The 18339-nt window shown below is 42.8% G+C and overlaps 1 protein-coding gene across 1 annotated transcript; it reads right to left on the bottom strand.

Moving 5' to 3' along the window:
• Positions 1-3227: 3227 nt before the first annotated feature.
• Positions 3228-18137, bottom strand: vimr2 (vimentin-related 2; the record flags this gene model as incomplete). Its single annotated transcript, XM_084549920.1, has 10 exons — positions 17974-18137; positions 17377-17521; positions 17105-17263; positions 16801-16920; positions 14332-14427; positions 11925-12053; positions 10082-10213; positions 7555-7665; positions 7305-7429; positions 3228-3270 (listed from the first exon to the last, which is right to left on the bottom strand). Exons 1-10 carry the CDS (start codon positions 18081-18083, stop codon positions 3228-3230), a joined length of 1170 nt encoding a protein of 389 aa, XP_084406046.1. The 5' UTR covers positions 18084-18137.
• Between the last annotated feature and the right edge of the window lie 202 nt (positions 18138-18339).

Raw genomic sequence — 18339 nt, 5'->3', positions numbered from 1 at the left:
TTTTTGCGGATGACGTGGTCCTCTTAGCTTCATCGAACAGCGACCTTCAGCTCCTGCTGGGGCGGTTCGCAGCCGAGTGTGAAGCGGCTGGGATGAAGATCAGCACCTCCAAGTCTGAGGCCATGGTCCTCAGTCGGAAAAGGGTGGATTGCCCACTCCGGGTCGGGGAGGAGGTCCTGCTTCAAGTGGAGGAGTTCAAGTATCTCGGGGTCTTGTTCACGAGTGAGGGTAAAAGGGAGCGAGAGATCGACAGGCGGATCGGAGCGGCATCTGCAGTGATGCGGATGCTTAACCGGTCGGTCGTGGTGAAGAGAGAGCTAAGCCGAAAGGCGAAGCTCTCAATTTACCGGTCGATCTACGTTCCAATCCTCACCTATGGTCATGAACTTTGGGTAATGACCGAAAGAACAAGATCACGAATACAAGCGGCCGAAATGAGTTTCCTTCGTAGGGTGGCCGGGCTCAGCCTTAGAGATAGGGTTAGGAGCTCGGACATACGGGAGGAGCTCAGAGTAGAACCGCTGCTCCTCCACGTCGAGAGGAGTCAGTTGAGGTGGCTAGGGCATCTGGTAAGGATGCCTCCCGGACGCCTCCCGGGAGAGGTGTTTCGGGCATGTCCCACCGGTAGGAGACCTCGAGGCCGACCCAGGACACGATGGAGGGATTATATCTCTCGTCTGGCCTGGGAACGCCTGGGGGTTCCTCCGGAGGAGCTGGCGGAAGTGGCTGGGGAGAGGGCTGTCTGGGCTTCCCTGCTGAAGCTGTTGCCCCCGCGACCCGGACCCGGATAAGCGGAAGACGACGACGACGACGACGCATTGTCGCATTGTTGTAAAATAAAGCAAGCTAACAGGTAATGTAATGCATTTCTTTTGCTGATAAGAAATTAGTTAAGTAATTTAACTACTCGTCCTATGTGTTTAGAGCTAAATTCTGGCATTATTTTGCTTGTTGAACATCCGTATGTTAGCACTGAGCACGTTAACATGCTGACATCCAGCCTCCCAGAGCTGCCAGCATTGCTGTAGAGCCTTTACTTGTAGGAAACGCAGTTTTCCTTCCATTGAATGTTCATCAGCCTGGTTGTTGTAATTAGATCTATTTATCTTTTTTGCATTACATTAAGCTAATCATAACTTTAATTTCTATATAATATAATATATTGCTGTCTTCACATGGGGTTGTGTTTTGCAAAAAGAGTTCATACGAACACTCTCCATCTCTCTCCTGTGATATTCACGACCTCATAGGTGGAAATTTCTGGTTAGACCTCACAAGTTGTGACATGCGCATACCAAGTTAATATATTTAAATGAAGCCATATAGAGTTTTTCTTCTTAATTTTATGGTATCTGAGGAAAATGTTGAGATTCTCAAAGACCTCATACTTTCATTACATCTTTTCGTTTCCTACAGTAAGACATATGGCCTGCTTGCTAAACCTCTGTGGTTTCTAGGCATCTACAGCTACCCAGCAGTGGTGTTCTCACCACTTATAGCTGACGTCGCCACTTTAATGACAAGCGCACGTCACACAACTACAAACACATGACTTCCATTTATAGTTAGAATTGTAACACTTGATTGATTGGTCGGTAAATTTGCTTGTTTTGACTGACAAAAAGAGCCACGATGAGATCACTTTTCCCGCATTGAATCATAATGTACAAGTGCAGACAGAGGAGGAATATTTGAAAATCCGAATGTTACTTTGCAGGTTTTTAAAATTTCTATAGAGCCCGCTCTAGAGAAGAGGAAGGTCATTTGCTCTCTTTTCCCTTTATAAAGAGAAGACGGCGGAGAGTTCAGAACATTGGGAGGTTGTTAAGCTTTATATCTGACAGATACAAGGAGCACACCAAGGAAACAGACACCTAGCTTTTCTCCTCCGAGCTCAGAGCGGCTTCCTCCAGAGCAGACCATGCTTCACGTCGGGACAATTAAACAAGTCGCTGCAGCCACCCAGCCTCTTCTCCAGACACTGAACTCAGTTATTACAGAGGCTAACTCCTCATCACCACGAATTCACTGAGTGTGGCTAATCTTATCTGATACGTTATTAGCAGCATTTTTCATCTTTATGGCACTGCTAACAAGCCTTTGAGATCGTTAATAGCTGGGAATGTTAAGCATGAAGATGGATGAAAGAAGGATCGCTGATCATAAATCACTGTGTTCTCTGCATCGTTTTTACAGTACAGGGAAAGACTTGAGCCCAAAGACTCACAAGCAGATCTCATATAAAACAGGTTTCCACAAAAGAAATGATGCAGTATGAGGAGATCTCTCAAGCAACTAGTTTTATTTCATTTAAATCTAAAGTACATTTTGATGCTTGTGCAGAGGCAGGAACCAAAAATGATTTATCACAGACAGCTTTAACGTTGTGCAGAAAATAAGGAAAAGATTACAGAGGAATGCATTACCAAATGCTCATTTCTGAAACGACAGCAAATTGGGGACGTTGCCTTTCAAAGAAGAAATAATGAATCACGCCGACTTTTTCTTGTGGAAAGATCCAGGTGCTCATTTTGAAAAGAGCTGCAGAAAAACAACTTCATGAGCCATTTGAAAAGCAAACACAGAGCGCTGCACAGTCGACTGTCAAAACCAACATGAGAGCATGACTGTAAAAGCACGGGAAGGCGAGATGCTTTTAGTTACCGACGAGAGAACTGTCAATATGTTTGTTAACAGTGAAGGGGTCACAGGTTAAGAGCTTGGTAATCAGACGGAGTTTGAGTGATGGACGAGGGTGGTATCAGAGCGAATGACTCAACGGAGCCGCGCAGTTCAGCTCGTGTGTGTCTGTATCTGCGTGAGACTTGTTCAACAAAGAGGACAAAACATTTATGAATCGTATCAGCGAGCTGGTGAAGATAAACCCCACTTAAGGATGTATCCCTGCCAGATACTGAATGGATACACACTCATTACCCGGCACCCATCCTCCCACCAGTTTTAGACAGCTCCATCTTTCTTGGAGTTTCAGGGTCATCTGCCAGCGACCTGTTATCGGTGACCCAGCTTAGGCCTCCAGACGGCATTAATCCATCATGATAAGTTTACATCTGCTCATATTGCTGCATTGGTACCTTAAGCTTCACTGAAGTGCTAATTTAGGGGTCTGTTTTTCACTTTCCTGTTTTGCCTGTTTTCTAATCCACGTGTCATTTAGCAGCATCCAGCCACACTCCGGCCAACCAGTCAGACTCTTCGGCCTGAAATCACAGGCTGCACAGTCTCTCCTCCTCTTCCTCCACCAGACTCCTGAGGCACAGAGACACATCATGAACATAATGCATAGGTTATAATTTGCACCCGCTGACATTTACTAATGAATCAGAGGTAAGAAGAGACAGAAATGAAGCTTATTTTCTCAACCGACCCTTTGTCCCACATTCCTATGTTACTGTTGCTAGGTTAGACAAACCATAGCCGTGGAGGGTTTCATTGCATTGAATAGCATCAAAACTTGTAACCATGATTCTTCAAAAAACAGGAAAAAATGGACATTGTAGACTCAAAAGAGAAAATAAACAAAGATGTGAAATTTTTGCCAGCGTTAGCACAGTTGCTACTATTACTTGTCCCTCCACAGTCCCTCTAGACCCTATTAGCCAGTTCTACTGGAGCCAGGGGTCTCACATATCTTCTAAATGTAGAAACAGGGACCTCAATAGTCTGTGGAGCTTTATGTACATGATGAGACATAACCGGTCACATCTATGAATGCTAAATGTTACCAATGCATGAGAGGAAAACGAGAAACCTCATTATCTCGGGGCAGAACTTTTGTGTAAGTACCAAAATAGTATTGTAATTTGTTGTTTTGTGTGTGTAGGGGTATTTTTTACCGAGAGTGGCAGGGTTGAACGGCCAGTGTGGTCATCCACAAAGCAGAATCCAGTAACAAGATTTCACAATATTTATTTTTGGTTCGGGGAAACGGACAAAAAAATCATTCCGGGACTGTGTTGTGGATATCGCGAGTCACTGTTACAAGTAGCCCACGATCAGGTTCTAACCATTTTCCTGTTTTTATTTCCTCCTGTTCTCACTCTCAACTCGTCTCTGCTTTATGTTAGCAACAGTAACTATGGGTAGGAGCCCTCTCTTTGGTGGATCAGCAGACCAATCAGAAGGCCAACAAAGGGTCAATTACTTGAGCTATTTGGACAAAAAATAGGTTAAAACTACACACTACCAATTTCCTAAAGACAATGTTGACACACTCATATTGCAGTCAAAACCTACAGATTCTGGTTTGCAACCACAAAAGACAAAGCAAAGAAACACATAAAACTGGAGATGCTGGAAACAGACATCTGGCATTTTGCTTGAGCAATTGACCAATTAGGCTTGACCAGTTATTTCAACAGTAATTCATTTAGAAGCTGTTCTGGTGCTTTCTTAACCATTAAGTCCTTACAGTGTTCAGAAACCCAGGACACATAATCACTGAGAAACTCCATCTGCTGATGAAGGCTTAAAACGGCTTAATAAACCATACTATGATAGTCAGTGTGATTAATGTTTTACTTCGTTAATGTAATAAATTATCGCGTTTGCATTTTAAACCTGCAAGACCTGTTTTTTAGTCTCTTCTGAACATTATATCATCCTAGAGCAATAATACATTTACACAAACTTTCTCAGCTCGGTGAATATAACTAATATTTGGTGTTGTTGTTTTAACTAACTTTTGGTGTTCACCACCTCCAGTGGCTTTTAATTTAATTTAATTTAATAAAAACAGCTGCCTGCAACGACTGGAGACTCAGGAGTGTTGAAAGTACTGAGTCTGAAAACTTTTTTTCTTTAAATGAAGATAGAGCCTAAACTAGAAAGGATATTGTCCATGGTTCAGATACTTGTTGCTGTGTCACGCAGCAGAGCGAGCAGCCCACAAACAACAGCAGAATGAACTACAGTGTAATATGGTTCACATTAGCAGTGAGCAAGAGCAGCGAGCATCTGCCCGAACTGCTCTGAGATGCTTTCACAGGCGATAAGCCACCCGATAATGGCAGCCTGGGGTCATTAGGGTCTGTTGGTGCAGACAGTTAGCCACGGCACTGAGAGAATAAACAACCACCATTTTCATTTCTTATTCAAGGCTTTAATCACGGATGACAAAACATCCAGTAAATAAAGAAAGGATGGCGTAAAAACTGGCATTGACTATGCGCCTTTCCTGTGCCTTAGAAGTCTCTGGGACAGTCTTTCGGGTAATGAGAGGGAATTAAAACTGTGGCGAATTTGTAAATGTGTGTATGGGGGGGGGAAGAGGGGGTGGGTATGACATTAACAGGCTGGCATGGAGAAGAGCTGGCAGTGGCCCAGCACAGCACTGACAGTGTGAGGTCCTCTTTGCCCATTCTAATTAGGTATTTTGAGGGTCTGAGCTCAGGCCTGCATCAGGGCCCCCTGGGGGTCAGATGCAGTTGGATGTTCAATGGAGGGACCCAGGAGGAAGTCTGTGGCAGCGGGATGGGATGGCTGAAGTGCGTCAGTCCACATACCAGGACGGCAGATGGTTAAACAACCTCAATGAACGGAGGGAATGACATGAAATATCTTCAAGGTCATGAACAGGAAACTGCATCATATCCAGGAGCTGTTTTCTGCGGCCAATGTTGGCCCGTGATGTCAACCCTTTGTCTGCAGGAATATCTTATAGCGTGTACTGCGGACGTCCAGGTGACACTGGTCAAGATGCATGGACAATACCAGACTTATACACAGGATCTTGTGGAAATAATCCCTGCGTTAGTCACAGTAATAGTCATAGCTGTGTTTTCTTGAGTTATTGGTGATTTGCTCATACGTGAAGAATGTCAAAAATAAACAGAGCATCAAATTATCCCATGACCATTCTGGGCTTTGCCCCGAACACTTCATTCTTTTTGACATGTTTAAATAATACGTGGCACTTTTTTGAGCACCAGAGGGGACGTCTGTTTTCATTTGACCCCCTACCGAAGAGATGGGTTACATGTCAGGGAAGGCAATCAGAAACTACAGCGGCCGCCTTTAAGACACCTTTAACAGGGGAAGAAAAACTAATCAGTGGAATCACCTGGCGGACGCAGTGTTTTTGTTGGAATGAAAACTCCCAAGCTCTTATGCTGATGCAGCCGTCATCTCGACTGATAGTTTTACTAACAATTAAACCAGACTAACACAAAGTCTTCTCTTGTCTGTCGTGCAAACCTTCAAGGCAGAGTGTGCGTGTTAAAATTTTATCTGCCTCACTTAAGAATAACAACCCACAGCTCTATGATTAGAGTCGTGAAGGCATCACAGTGAAATCTACGTTAATGACAGTTCTTTAAAAATGTGACTGGTCTGTTTTAGTATACTAGGTCTTTAAGTTGAAATGCCTGACATTTATGTGGATGTTATATGTTATATGTACCACCACCTGAACAGTGTTGCAGACCACGCACCCCCAGCACCATGTGTTGCTAGCGTCTATGTGCCTTAAGGTAAACAACGCATAGGGCTAGAGGAGCTTTCATCAGCAGACAGGGGTCAGCATTGACATCCTGACTGGTCTGCAGCTACACACTAAACAAACTGTGACACAAGGTCGGTTCTGACTCCTTTCTATCAGAACCAGCTCTAATTTTTTTTTATTATTATTATTAGAGCTACAGCAGTTTGTCTGTTGGAATCTGACTACATGGGCGATTGTCATCGCTCCCCACCACTATCAATGATCCTTAGAACCTGTCGCTTTTCTGTCCTTTTGATAGATACTGACTACTGCAGACTAAACACCTCACAAGTGCTGCAGTTTTAGAGATGTTCTAACCCAGTTGTCTAGCCATCAAAGTTTGCCCCTTGTGAAACTCTCTCAAATTCTTCCACTTGCCCATATTTTCTCCTTCCAACATCAACTTTGAGAACAAAATGTTCACTTACTGTGTAACATATCACACCCACTGACATGAGCTACAATATTAGATTAGTGTTATTCACTGGACCAGTGATTATGACCAGTCATTTTATGGTTTTGTGGAAACCAGAATGCTTAAAAAACCAGTAAACCAAGTATTAACATTTATCCATCCATTTCACTGATGACCTCTGTCAGACGTTTGTTGGTTGTAGTGTAACTCTTTGCCTATTACGATGGCAGTTACCGTTAAATGATCATCAGTGTGTTGGTTATTTACGTGGCATCTACAGTGATCTACGTGGCATCACTGATGTGGTCCATGATCATATCTTTTGGCTTAACTGTTGCTCTTAAATCTGTCATTCATAAACAGGTTTATTACATCAGACTGTCTGACCTGTAGGCAGCAATCTCCATGTCTCTGGCCATCTTCTTGCTGAGCAGCTCCTTATAGTCTTCACACTGCTCCTTCATCTGAGCTTGGAGGTCGGATTCCTGCTGCCTCATTTCATCTATAGTGCACTGAATAACACACACACATGCACATATACCGGGTGGGGCGTAGAGTATGAGATTAAATGACAGAATTAGCCCAAACCACTGGTCCATTACGGGCTACGATTACATTAATCACTCCACTCTCATACCTCCAACTCAGCAATCTCGTCCATGTACGCAGCCTTCTTCATCTCGACCTCGTCCTCCAGCTCCTCGTTACACTTCTCGAGCTCAGCCAGCTCCTTTTCTAGCTCTGAAATCTACGGAAATAAAGAAAAAGCAGTTATTCATTCAAACTATACCCATAAACAAACATATGCAGCTGAAGAGAATGTAAACCACATTTCTGCATTAAATGACAACTGAATATCCAACATTCAATGTACAATATTTGGTTTGTAATGATATTAGCTGGTAAACATCTAACCAGCTATACTTAAGGCATCCAGCGGTTACATCGGTTTTAATTGTAGTCATATTTTCGTCCACCTTTTAGTTGTGTTCAGCCATGTTAGTTGCAACACTGGTGAAATGATTCAAATATTTGATCCGGAATGAAATACCTCAATGTGGCTTAATTAACATGAAGTATTGTTCAGATATTTCATTCATTAAGGAGGAATAGTATTTACTTCAGGTAATGCCAGTTTTCATTTGTCCAGTACCTAAAGTCATTCCCAGCAGCAGCAGCTGTAATGTCCGTGGAGCTCTAAGTAGCAAAAACGTAAGTATATTAACCCAACGAACAAAGAGAAAACGGGTTATTTTACTTCTACCACAAACCAACTGAGGAGCATCCCTCCCCCCAAAGTGTGAGGCTGTGGTGTCCTGCCGTGAGTAATTACAGCAATCACAGAAGTTCAACAATTAGCTGTCATAGCCAGATGGGGATCCAGGCGGTCCTGCTCGTCTTTCAGCAAGATCATGTGTGCAGAAGACGACCCGGTTACTACTCACAGGCTGATGATGACTTCCCAAACTGGTCAAGTCACTTACTCACACACAGTCCTCCTGGCATGATAAGTGGAGTCTGGCTGTGTATGTGTATGCGAGCGGCGACGTACAACCCCATCGCAGCCTGCTCTATTATATACATCTCTGCGTCAGGGCTGATTTCACTGCAATCTGTTTGTTTGGCCATGTTGTGTCTCAGTGAGAAACCAGACCCGAGGCATCCATCACGGGTGAGAGAGGAAACAGAGCAGATCAAGACGTTCTGTCCATCCGTCAGGCTGGCTTGAGCAGAGCTGGAGCCTGCGTGATGCATATTAGAGAAAAGTAGATGATGCTGGTGGTTACAGCGGCTCGCTGTTTATTTAAAGAGCTGTAGGTTGAGCTACAGCCGCAGTAATGAGAACCAAGCCATGTTTGCTACAGATGTGGTTAGGAGCCAGCTGTGGTCAGATGGCTGATGGATGTTAAAGAGACAAAGGTAGACTAAGAGGAGGTAGTTTCTGTTTCCTGGAGTCATCCAGTAATTTTACCTGAGTCACAGTTTCCTGGTTTGTCTCTTTATTGACGCCTCACTTTGTTGTCTGTCTCATTAAAAGACTTCTTGTTTTCCTGCCTTTTTCTTTTGCTGGCTTGATGAAAAATATAAAGGTTTATCTCCTCTATTTTTGCAGGAAACTCTCCAGTCAGTGTGTGAAGTTTTAAGACCCTTATGACGCTGCAGGCGCTCTGAAAGACTGTATTTAATAACTGAGGACACAGAGGGCAATAAATCCTGTCTGAGCTGCAGCCAAGCCCTTCACATCTCCAGCTGAAAGTGTCCACAGAGTAAACACTCTGGTCAGCAGGATCTCCCACACTGTTGCTCTGCTGTCACTCAGCTGCTCTCCACTCCCCTCGGCTTCTGTGGGAAACCATTCATTTTTTGCCATTAAGTCTGATTTAGGAGCTGATGCCCGACGCAGAGGCAATTGTGGATTTTAAGACTCGTCTCTTCTTTGACAGTAAAAAGGTCGAAAATGTATTATGGGAAGGTCTGAATCGGCGGGCAGTAACCAAAGGGCTTAAATGATGTGTAAACAGACTGAAAGGGTCGGTTCACCCCCAAAAATCTATATTTTAATACTTCACAGTAGTGGTTACTGCAGACAGTTCAGCATTGAAAAACTATATTTAAATATTTCATGAAAAATGTTTGCAACACTGATGTTACAGCAATACTTCGACACATTGGACGATATTCGTAGACACGTCCCTTCCCTTTATGGCTGAAACACACTTCTCTAAACGTACACAGTGGATGTATTATAGAGAGGTGGACACCAAACTCAAAAACAGAGTCCAGCAGATTGACACTTGACCCAAAGTAGTTTCTAAGAAAACATGGCAGCAGTGCTGTGAGCCTTATCCAGCTCTCTTAATACTTACGTGAGTTAATTTTGATTATAGCACATTTCACATTTTGTTGATATCTTTATTCCCCAACAGGAGTAAACTAAACCAATCAGATTGCTTATTGTAAAGGGCATTTTGGGCTTTGGACAATCTCAGAAAAAATTATCACAAAACCATTGCAAATAAAAATAAAACTATATGCATTAATGTAAAACACTTCAAGTTTATTCACAATGAAATTGTTTTGTGTGGTTCAATACGCTTTTCTTTGTTGATGTTTTTTTTTAAGGGAACTGACCATGTAAAAAAAGGAAAGAGGAGACCACTCACCAGCATCTTTATCTCACCGACGTCCTTTATCTTTGCCAAGTCTTTGACTGTTGACCTTTCAGTTCCTCCCACTTCCAGTTTCCTTCCATCACCATTGTGAACCACGCCGGAGGAGGACACACCACACTCGTACTGAAGAGACAGATGAAGAGTGCAGTTCAGGTTGAGTCTACAAAAGCTCAAATCCACGGAGGACAGTGCTCCCTTTTGAGACGGTTAAGTGCACTTTGACATGGGGAGCAAAGAGCAATCAGAGCCTCTCAGGCTGGCTGATGGTAAAAGCTCTCTCCTTGCGTTCGCCACATTCATGATTAGCAGAACAAATGTAGCCGCAACAAGCAACATGAGGGTTCACAGGTGTGTGGGAGTCAGCCAGCAATCACCATTACTGTTCAAAACCAATGGCAATCATTTTAGCATCGAGGCAATCGCGTCTCATAATCGAGGCCAGGCACAGACAGGATGGTGTCCAGCTGGTGAGAGATGAGACCAAGTGGGAGGAAGAAAGTAAATAGATGGAGTTTAAAGGAAACAAGGAAACAGAGACACATCTAGACAGACTCACAAATATATAAATATACTAGACAGCCTTCAGTCATGCCTCCAAATAAAGGACACACACACATAACGGCATCCACTCCAGAGCTGCTAAGGAGCCTGGGAAGGCGGCCTGCAGTCTGATTACAGCCCTGACCTCTGAACCGGGCAGACATCCTCGCCCCAGAGGGGGTCAGACCCACCGGAGCTACAGTCTGACCCCGCTGCAGCACCTCTGTGCTGTAACACACACATTCACACACACACACAGGTGGACAAAGTCATTGTGTTCGGGTTCAGAACTGCTCCTCTGATTCTCAAGTTCTTCCCTGGTGTTGTACTAAGAGGTAAAGAAAACAAGTGGGAGAATCGCTGTGTGATTTGTGAAAGCTGAGATTTACGCCTGAATCCGACCGAGCCGTTTCAGAGGGAGGGAGGAGGGAGGGAGGAGGGGGGTCACATAATGGAGGAGGAGGATGGACTGGTCTCTGGATAGTGTGTATCAGAGGTGGAAGAAATGGATCTTTTGTTTTAAATGAGAGAGGCAGTACAAGAATATGAGCATAGTCCATTACAAGTATAAGACCTGCATTAAAACTGCTCTTCACGCAAAAGAACAGAAGTATTGGCAGGAAAAAGTATTTAAAGTATCAAACATACACGTACCCGTTCTGCAGGAATATGGTTCTGGTGTCTGATGAGTTGTTGCGTTATTAGATTATTAACACAGAAGCATCTTATATAACTATTAGTACAGTATTTACTTTATATAGTTAAACATTTAAATGGTTAACGTCTACTGATCAACCCTCTCTGATGCTATAACATTGTAAGCTTGAACCTGAAACAACAGTGCATTTTTTCAAAATTTCCAGTGTATAAAACAAACATAAATCAAATATCCTTCATGTCTCCTCATTGTTCTTCAAAATATAATATTTAACCAAACTTCTGGCAACTGGATGATGAGCTAAAGCAGCTGTTAACAGCGGTGATGCAGATACATTTGCATTTTCTTTTGCTGCTTTTCTGGATATTTGGTTAAAATGTGCGATAGTTCTGTCTGTTTCAAAACAGACATCTGAAACATGACAAGGACTCCGAGCAGTGACTCCCTTTTTGTTAAAAAGGTTGGAAACGTTGTAACTGCACATAACAATTTCACTTCAAGACAGTACTTTACTAAATTTATTTTCTGCCATAGGTGTATACATATGTCATTTAAATCCCCTGTATGTGTATGTGTAATGGGGTCTATCTAAAAACAAGTAGAGGACTCTGTGTCTTGTGCTACAGTGTGTTGTACCTGCAGGCTCTCAGCCAGCTGGCAGTAGTACTCCTTTACAGCCAGGGCCTGAGTCATGTCAGGGCTGCCAAATCTAATAGTGGCTCCTCCTGTAGTCTCTTCATCTGGATCCAGCAGACTCTCCACTGCCTGCAACACATACAAATACACAGAGGTGAAGTATTCTGATCCTGAGCACTATTCGTTATACTGTACTAAGGTAAATAGTCGACCCTTATCAGAGCATTTTCATTTTCTGAGAGAACATTATAGCACAACATTGAAATTCTGCGTATAACAAATCAATAATGCATTATAATTTAAACACGGGCCATTACTACCATTAGTAGTCTCACTGTGATTAATTTACTGAATGTACTTGCATATATTTACTTAACAAACATTTTAAATGCAGATGTTCTATTGGTAACACATCATTTCTTTTTTAAATATCTGAATACTATAGAGTGAGTGAGCTAACTTCATGTTTCCCAATTTGTCATTTTTTCCTGTAACCAAAGAATAAAGTGGAATAACGTGAAATACTAAAGTACGATGTGTCCTAAAATACAGAGCCTGAGTAATGCACTTAGATAAATTCCACCACTGGGAACAAACAAATGCACACTGAACATTTTAAACCATTCACGTATACAACAAAGGCCTCGACTTGTATGTCTTCGGCTTCCAATAATGCCCCCCACCACCGCCTCCCCACCCCTTGGAGAAACCCCACATCCATTAAAGAGGAAATTAACTGCTACAGAGCTGCAGTGGCAGTGTGACATTTTTCTCCTTTTCGCTGCACCTAAATAACGACATGGCCACCGATCTGCTGGGGGAATATGGGGTTTCTGGAAGTGCTGATAGTGACAACAGTTAATAAAACAAAGGGAACTTCTGTTTTCATTTGGTAGTCAGCCGCATTTCCCGGACTGTGAGCTATCGAGCGTGTCCCAGAGGGAGTGTGTTAAACGCCGGGCAGGCCGGCTTTGCAGAGAAAAACACAGAGTGATGGAGTTGCTGCCTGGCTCTCTCTGCCTACAGCCTCTATCTGATACTGGGGCGCGTCTGTCATCTCCTGGTGAGGTGGAGAAAATTGTAGAAGCTGCAGAGAGCAGGGTGTGTGTATGTGTGTGTGGATGCGATATAGGCAAGGATGCGTGTAGGATGTGCTTGTGAACATGTGCTTAAAGGAACAGTTTAGAAACCTGGGCTCCTCATTCTTGCTTCCTTGCAAAGAGTTACATGAGAAGACTGATCCGACGGTCTTCTGTTAAATATGAAGACATGCTCAGTCAGAAAGTGAAACAAACTTTTGGCTCATCAGCTGTGTAAATTTGACCGCAGGGCTGTTTGTGCTAACTTAACCCAAACACTCTATACAGATGTTAGCTGGAGGCTAGATGTCAACAGACACGTGTTTGTGGGAGTTTGTGTCAAACAGCAGCCACCACGACTCAAGGCTGAAGGTAGCATGCCGCACCTTCAAGTGTAATGTGCCCAACTGCCGGTCAATGCTCGTTCCAAAAACTATCCAACTGGCTCTGCTTCAAAAAGCACCAACTTGCACCGTGTAACTAGAGTGGCTAACACTAGCAGAAGTGTGACGAACTACAGAAATGGTGCATTCAGTGTACAAGTAAAGGGGGAAGTCCGACCTCAAAAGTCCATCATTTCTGACCTCCACAAACTTTGTCTCTTTTCTAAGAACAACAAACACTCATCAGCAAACATGTAGTCTATTTCATGGAAGAAACAGGAGTGCAAAAATGGCCCCAAAAAATTTGTTGTCGAATGTTTTATTATATGAAGCATGACAAAAAAATAATAATTAAAATAATTACGAGGAATCGGGGAATATGGAAGTTTGGGACCTAAATTCAGTCATCAATATCTTGTGTCATTTGTGTTTGTTAGGTTTATCTTGGTAACAGTTTGGAAATTCATTTCACTGAGTTGCCATCAACTCAATCATTTTTAGGGCAGTGTTTTACTCATTAGACCTCCGGACACAGCCTGTCCACCTGTTTACCTCACCTGTTTCTGGTCTTTATGCTAAGCTAAACTAAGATAGACTAAGCTAATCCGCTGCTGGCTGCACCTCCATATTTACTCCAAAACATCCTCACATCTCTTTATGAGACTGTAACAATAACTTATTTAGGCACTGATCAGATCAAACGGGTCTAATTCTGACCTCTGCGTTTTAATCCTCTCCTCATATTTTTCTGTTGACATTGTCGTTTTTGGCTACAACTCTCCGGGAAGGTTACTGGGGTCGTCAGAGCTGTGTTTGTCACCACAGATCTGGGCATTCCTCCAAAACTCTGTCTGACCTAAGTGCTACATTTTGAGCCATTTTCATGGCTATAAACTGTCCCTGTTTCATCACACTGCAGTCACATACACTCTCTCTCTCTCTCACCGTCTTGTGCTGGGTCTCCATGTTGGCCAGCTGCTCCTCGTAGATAGCCACTTGCTCCCTCAGCGCCAAACACTCTGCTGTGACAGCATCCACTTCCTGCAAAGTAAATCAAGTTAATAACGAACAACGCTGGAAGTAAAGAAGTTCAACTTAATTTCTGGAGGTGTCTGAGAGGAGAAGCCTGCAGTTTGGGAACTAAATCAAATCATGGGTTGAAGAAACACAAAAAAAAAGTCTTTGTTTCCACCCTGAACACCCTTTTTAAGTGCTACTACATCCACTGAACAGCAAGTAGACACCGCAATGCAGAGAAAAGGGGAGGAGGAGGAGGAGGAAGATGAGAAGGAGGCTAACTAGACACAAAAGCCCTGTCGCCCAATCCATTTGCCAGCAGGGGTTCTCAGCTCATCTACTCCTTTAAAAGAACCAGATTAATTGGTGCTGGATGCAATTAGAGTGGGTGCCTGCATTTACATTTGGACACATGAAGGGAGTATTTGGTGGAGAAGTTGTGGATCCTCGCTGAGAGGGTGGCAGGGCCGTTGATATACAGCAGTAGGAAAAAGGTCGGCTGCTGCAGCTTGTTCAAATATCAGCCAGGAGCTGGACAGAGAGTTGTTTTGACTCGAATCTGGCTCAATTTTAACAGTATGTCATGTCATTCCTTAATCCAGTAGAACGAGACATAATCACCAGCAGCATATATTGATGTCCAAGTTCACCTGATAAATTCAAATCTGACAACTTTTGTCATCCATAGAGTGAACACAGCATAACAATCATTCTGCTTTTTACTACTTAGTTTCAAAAATATGACTCTCTACTACTAAATGCTACACTAAACTGGTCAAAAAAAATGTATCCGTCTACTGAAGCCAAAGACAGCATCAAGAAAGGGATGACAGCCGAAGACTGTTGTTTGCAGTAAAATCAAAACAATGAGCTAAAAGACACTTTGTAGCTTTACAGAGTTTAAAGAAGCTGCAGAAACGGATGATTATAATCTGTGGGTCCATCACCATAAATTACTTATTTACTATCAAACCACATCTTTTGATACATTTTGAACATGAAAACATTAATTAGTGCTGCCTTGCACTAATACGTCTTCTGTCCATCCAGCTCTCTGCCTTGATTAACATCCTTTAAGGTAGAAACTTGCCTCACTAAAGAAAGTATATAATGTAAAGTATGACCTTGTTTTCACCTTCAAATGGAACTGAGTGACCTGGATTCGCCACATGCTAAACTAACCGGCCTCTATGTTCATTCAAACAGTTTGGCTGCAGCCACAGAAAATCACTGAGACAATAAACAGATGAAATTTGTGAGCCTTTAAAACGAAGCGAAGAAAAAAAAACATCACAAAAGCCAATATCATACTTCAAAACAAATCAAACACGGCTCATTTAATACGATGAGAAGACTGCAGCTTGCTGTGGGCCGATCTGTGTAGTATTCACATCTCTCCTCCGCATCTCTGCACTTCTTCTACCTCCCTGTCGATTTCCCACCAAATCTTGTCACCCTGCAGCTGCTTCCAATTCAGAGCTGGAGAACTGAGCCAGCAGGAGCATTATGGCACAGACTCACAGCCTGAGTTACATCTGTAAGGGAGAAATTAAAGCCTCCCTCGCATCTGGCCTGGCTGGGAGGAGATGGTCTCTGGCATGTGTGAGGGTGGGGGTCTGGGAAAGTTGGTGGCTCAGGTTGCAGTGGGCCAAGAGCCCAGACTGTTTGACTGCTGGTGATCAACTCCCATTGAGAAGAACTACAGAAGAACAGCTGAGCCAAGAATCAGTAGCTTCTAGAGGAGATGCTTGACAACACTGCCATCTAGTGCTGAAGGTACATGATCACAACGAGGGTCAGGGAACTGAAGCGTATACAAAAGTTTTAAATAATATATTTAATACAATCTTCTCCAGTAATTAAGGAATGTTCACATTAGTTTTACTGAATTGGAAATTTTCTGCTTCACCTTTTATTGTAGATTTCATATTTGTAATAAAACTATTCATAAGCAGTAGACTATAAAAGAAGTGACCTGTCATAGTCCAAAGATGTTACTGGTTGCATTATGGGAAATGTAGTGGCAAGTGTTTTTAACGCTTGATCCATACTAAGAACTAAATATTAGGAGATCTCAGATATAAACATATAAATTGATATTAGAATATATTTCCCAGCTTTCGCGATTTTTGTTAAAATTAGTTTTTTTTATTTCCATTCTTTTGTCTTTTGTATCAGTGTAAAATATATATAGTATACTGTATGTAGTAACAGTAAAGTTGTCAAATCACACTAGATGCAGCATTAATTACTGTGCACATTAATAATTATGCTAATTTTTAGTTTGCTATGATTGCATGTTTAACTTATTCATATGAATTGTATATTAATTATTATGTATTTGCCCATCAGTGTTTTGTGCCTAGCTGTGTTACTGAAGCAGTTGACAGCCATTACCTCAGCAACATCTTGTCGTTCCTGCTGGATGAGGATCCTCTGCTGTGCAGCCTTCTCGTACTCCTCTTTCAAATGTTCAAGCTCTTTGTACAGCTCCTCTGTGTCACACAGGATCTCATCCTGCAGTGAAGACAATAAAAGATCTTGACAAGGTCATAGATCTGGCCTGCTTGTCACTGTACAAACTTGATGCGTGATTGATGGGATGGAATGAGACATGCTTGTGGTTTGATATGAGAAAGCCTAATTTAGGCATGTCGTCACACTGAGAAACACGCAGCAGACACACCCAGCTGCACCCTACCCTTTGCTTGCGCAGTCTTTCCACCACTCCATCCAGACTATAGTCTGGCTCCACCACGGTGGAGGTGACGCTTGAGGAGGCTTGTCGACTGTTTAGCTTCTCCTCGAGTTCAACGATCTGACATTCAAGAGACTCATTCTCCTCCTCAAAACAATGGGCCTAAAGGGCACAGAGGCAGATAAAGCCAGAGTAGATGCCTACAGAACAAAGGAAACAGGGGCAAAATAAAGTGCTGTTGTGTCTCTGGCAGCAGTGATACCGTCTATCCTCACCAGTTCAATAAGCCTGACCAGACGATCATTGAGGGCAGCGATGAAGGTGCGGTCCTGGACAAACTGGTTCAGACCCTCTTTACTCAGAACCTTGGCAGCTTCAAAGTCTAAACTGTCACAGTTACAGTCGTCGACTGCTGCGCCCCTGAGAGGACAAAAAGCTCTGGATTAAATATTGTAGAAATATTTGAAATTCTGAGAATGCAGAAAAACATGAAGACATCAGCTAACCTCATTTACAGAAGCTGCTATGGTTAAATAATAGGCTGAAGGCTCATTCTTGAAATGCTTCAGTGCACTTTTGTCCTACCCGTTATTGTAAAGGAATACAATGAACGGCACGAAAGGTTGTCACGCAAACCGCACTGTAACACCCCAACACAGCATTTTAAACCTTTATTTATTTTATGTGTTTAGAATATTTCCATGTGCATAAGAAGTATTTAAGGTGTTAAGTAATGTACACCATTTGACTAGAGCATCTCCTGAAGATACATTTTATATTAAGACTAAATGAGTTGGTAAGAAGTATATCAAAACATTTAAAATAATACATTTTACTTTATCTTCTTCTTCTCAACCGAGACCCAAACTGACCTGATGGAGAAGCGGTACTGCCCTGCACACTGCGCACTCAGCCCTCGATTACGACTCCAGCCGTCTTCCTCAAACAGCTTGCGGTAAGAAGACACTCTGAGCATGGCCATATCTTCAGATGGGTTCAGACTCGACTACAGCACACCAGGCAAATGGTGGCAGCAAGTCCGAGGTGGGTTTTATACTCACAGGAAATGTAACACTGAGGTGAAGAAGACTAACTATAGCGTGAACATCAGGCGGTAACGATTTCACATGTACCTGGGGAGTAAACCCCGATATCTAGTGTGCAGTTGTTGTTTTGATAAGAAGATGATGAGAAAGGATTTCCGAAAAAAAAAACGTATGTTAAACTGGAGCACAAAA

The sequence above is a fragment of the Chelon labrosus genome (assembly GCF_963514085.1).
Source record: "Chelon labrosus genome assembly, chromosome: 8".
Lineage (NCBI taxonomy): Eukaryota > Metazoa > Chordata > Actinopteri > Mugiliformes > Mugilidae > Chelon > Chelon labrosus.
The sequence above is the reverse complement of the archived record's forward strand: the minus strand, read 5'-3'. Positions and strand labels throughout refer to the sequence as shown.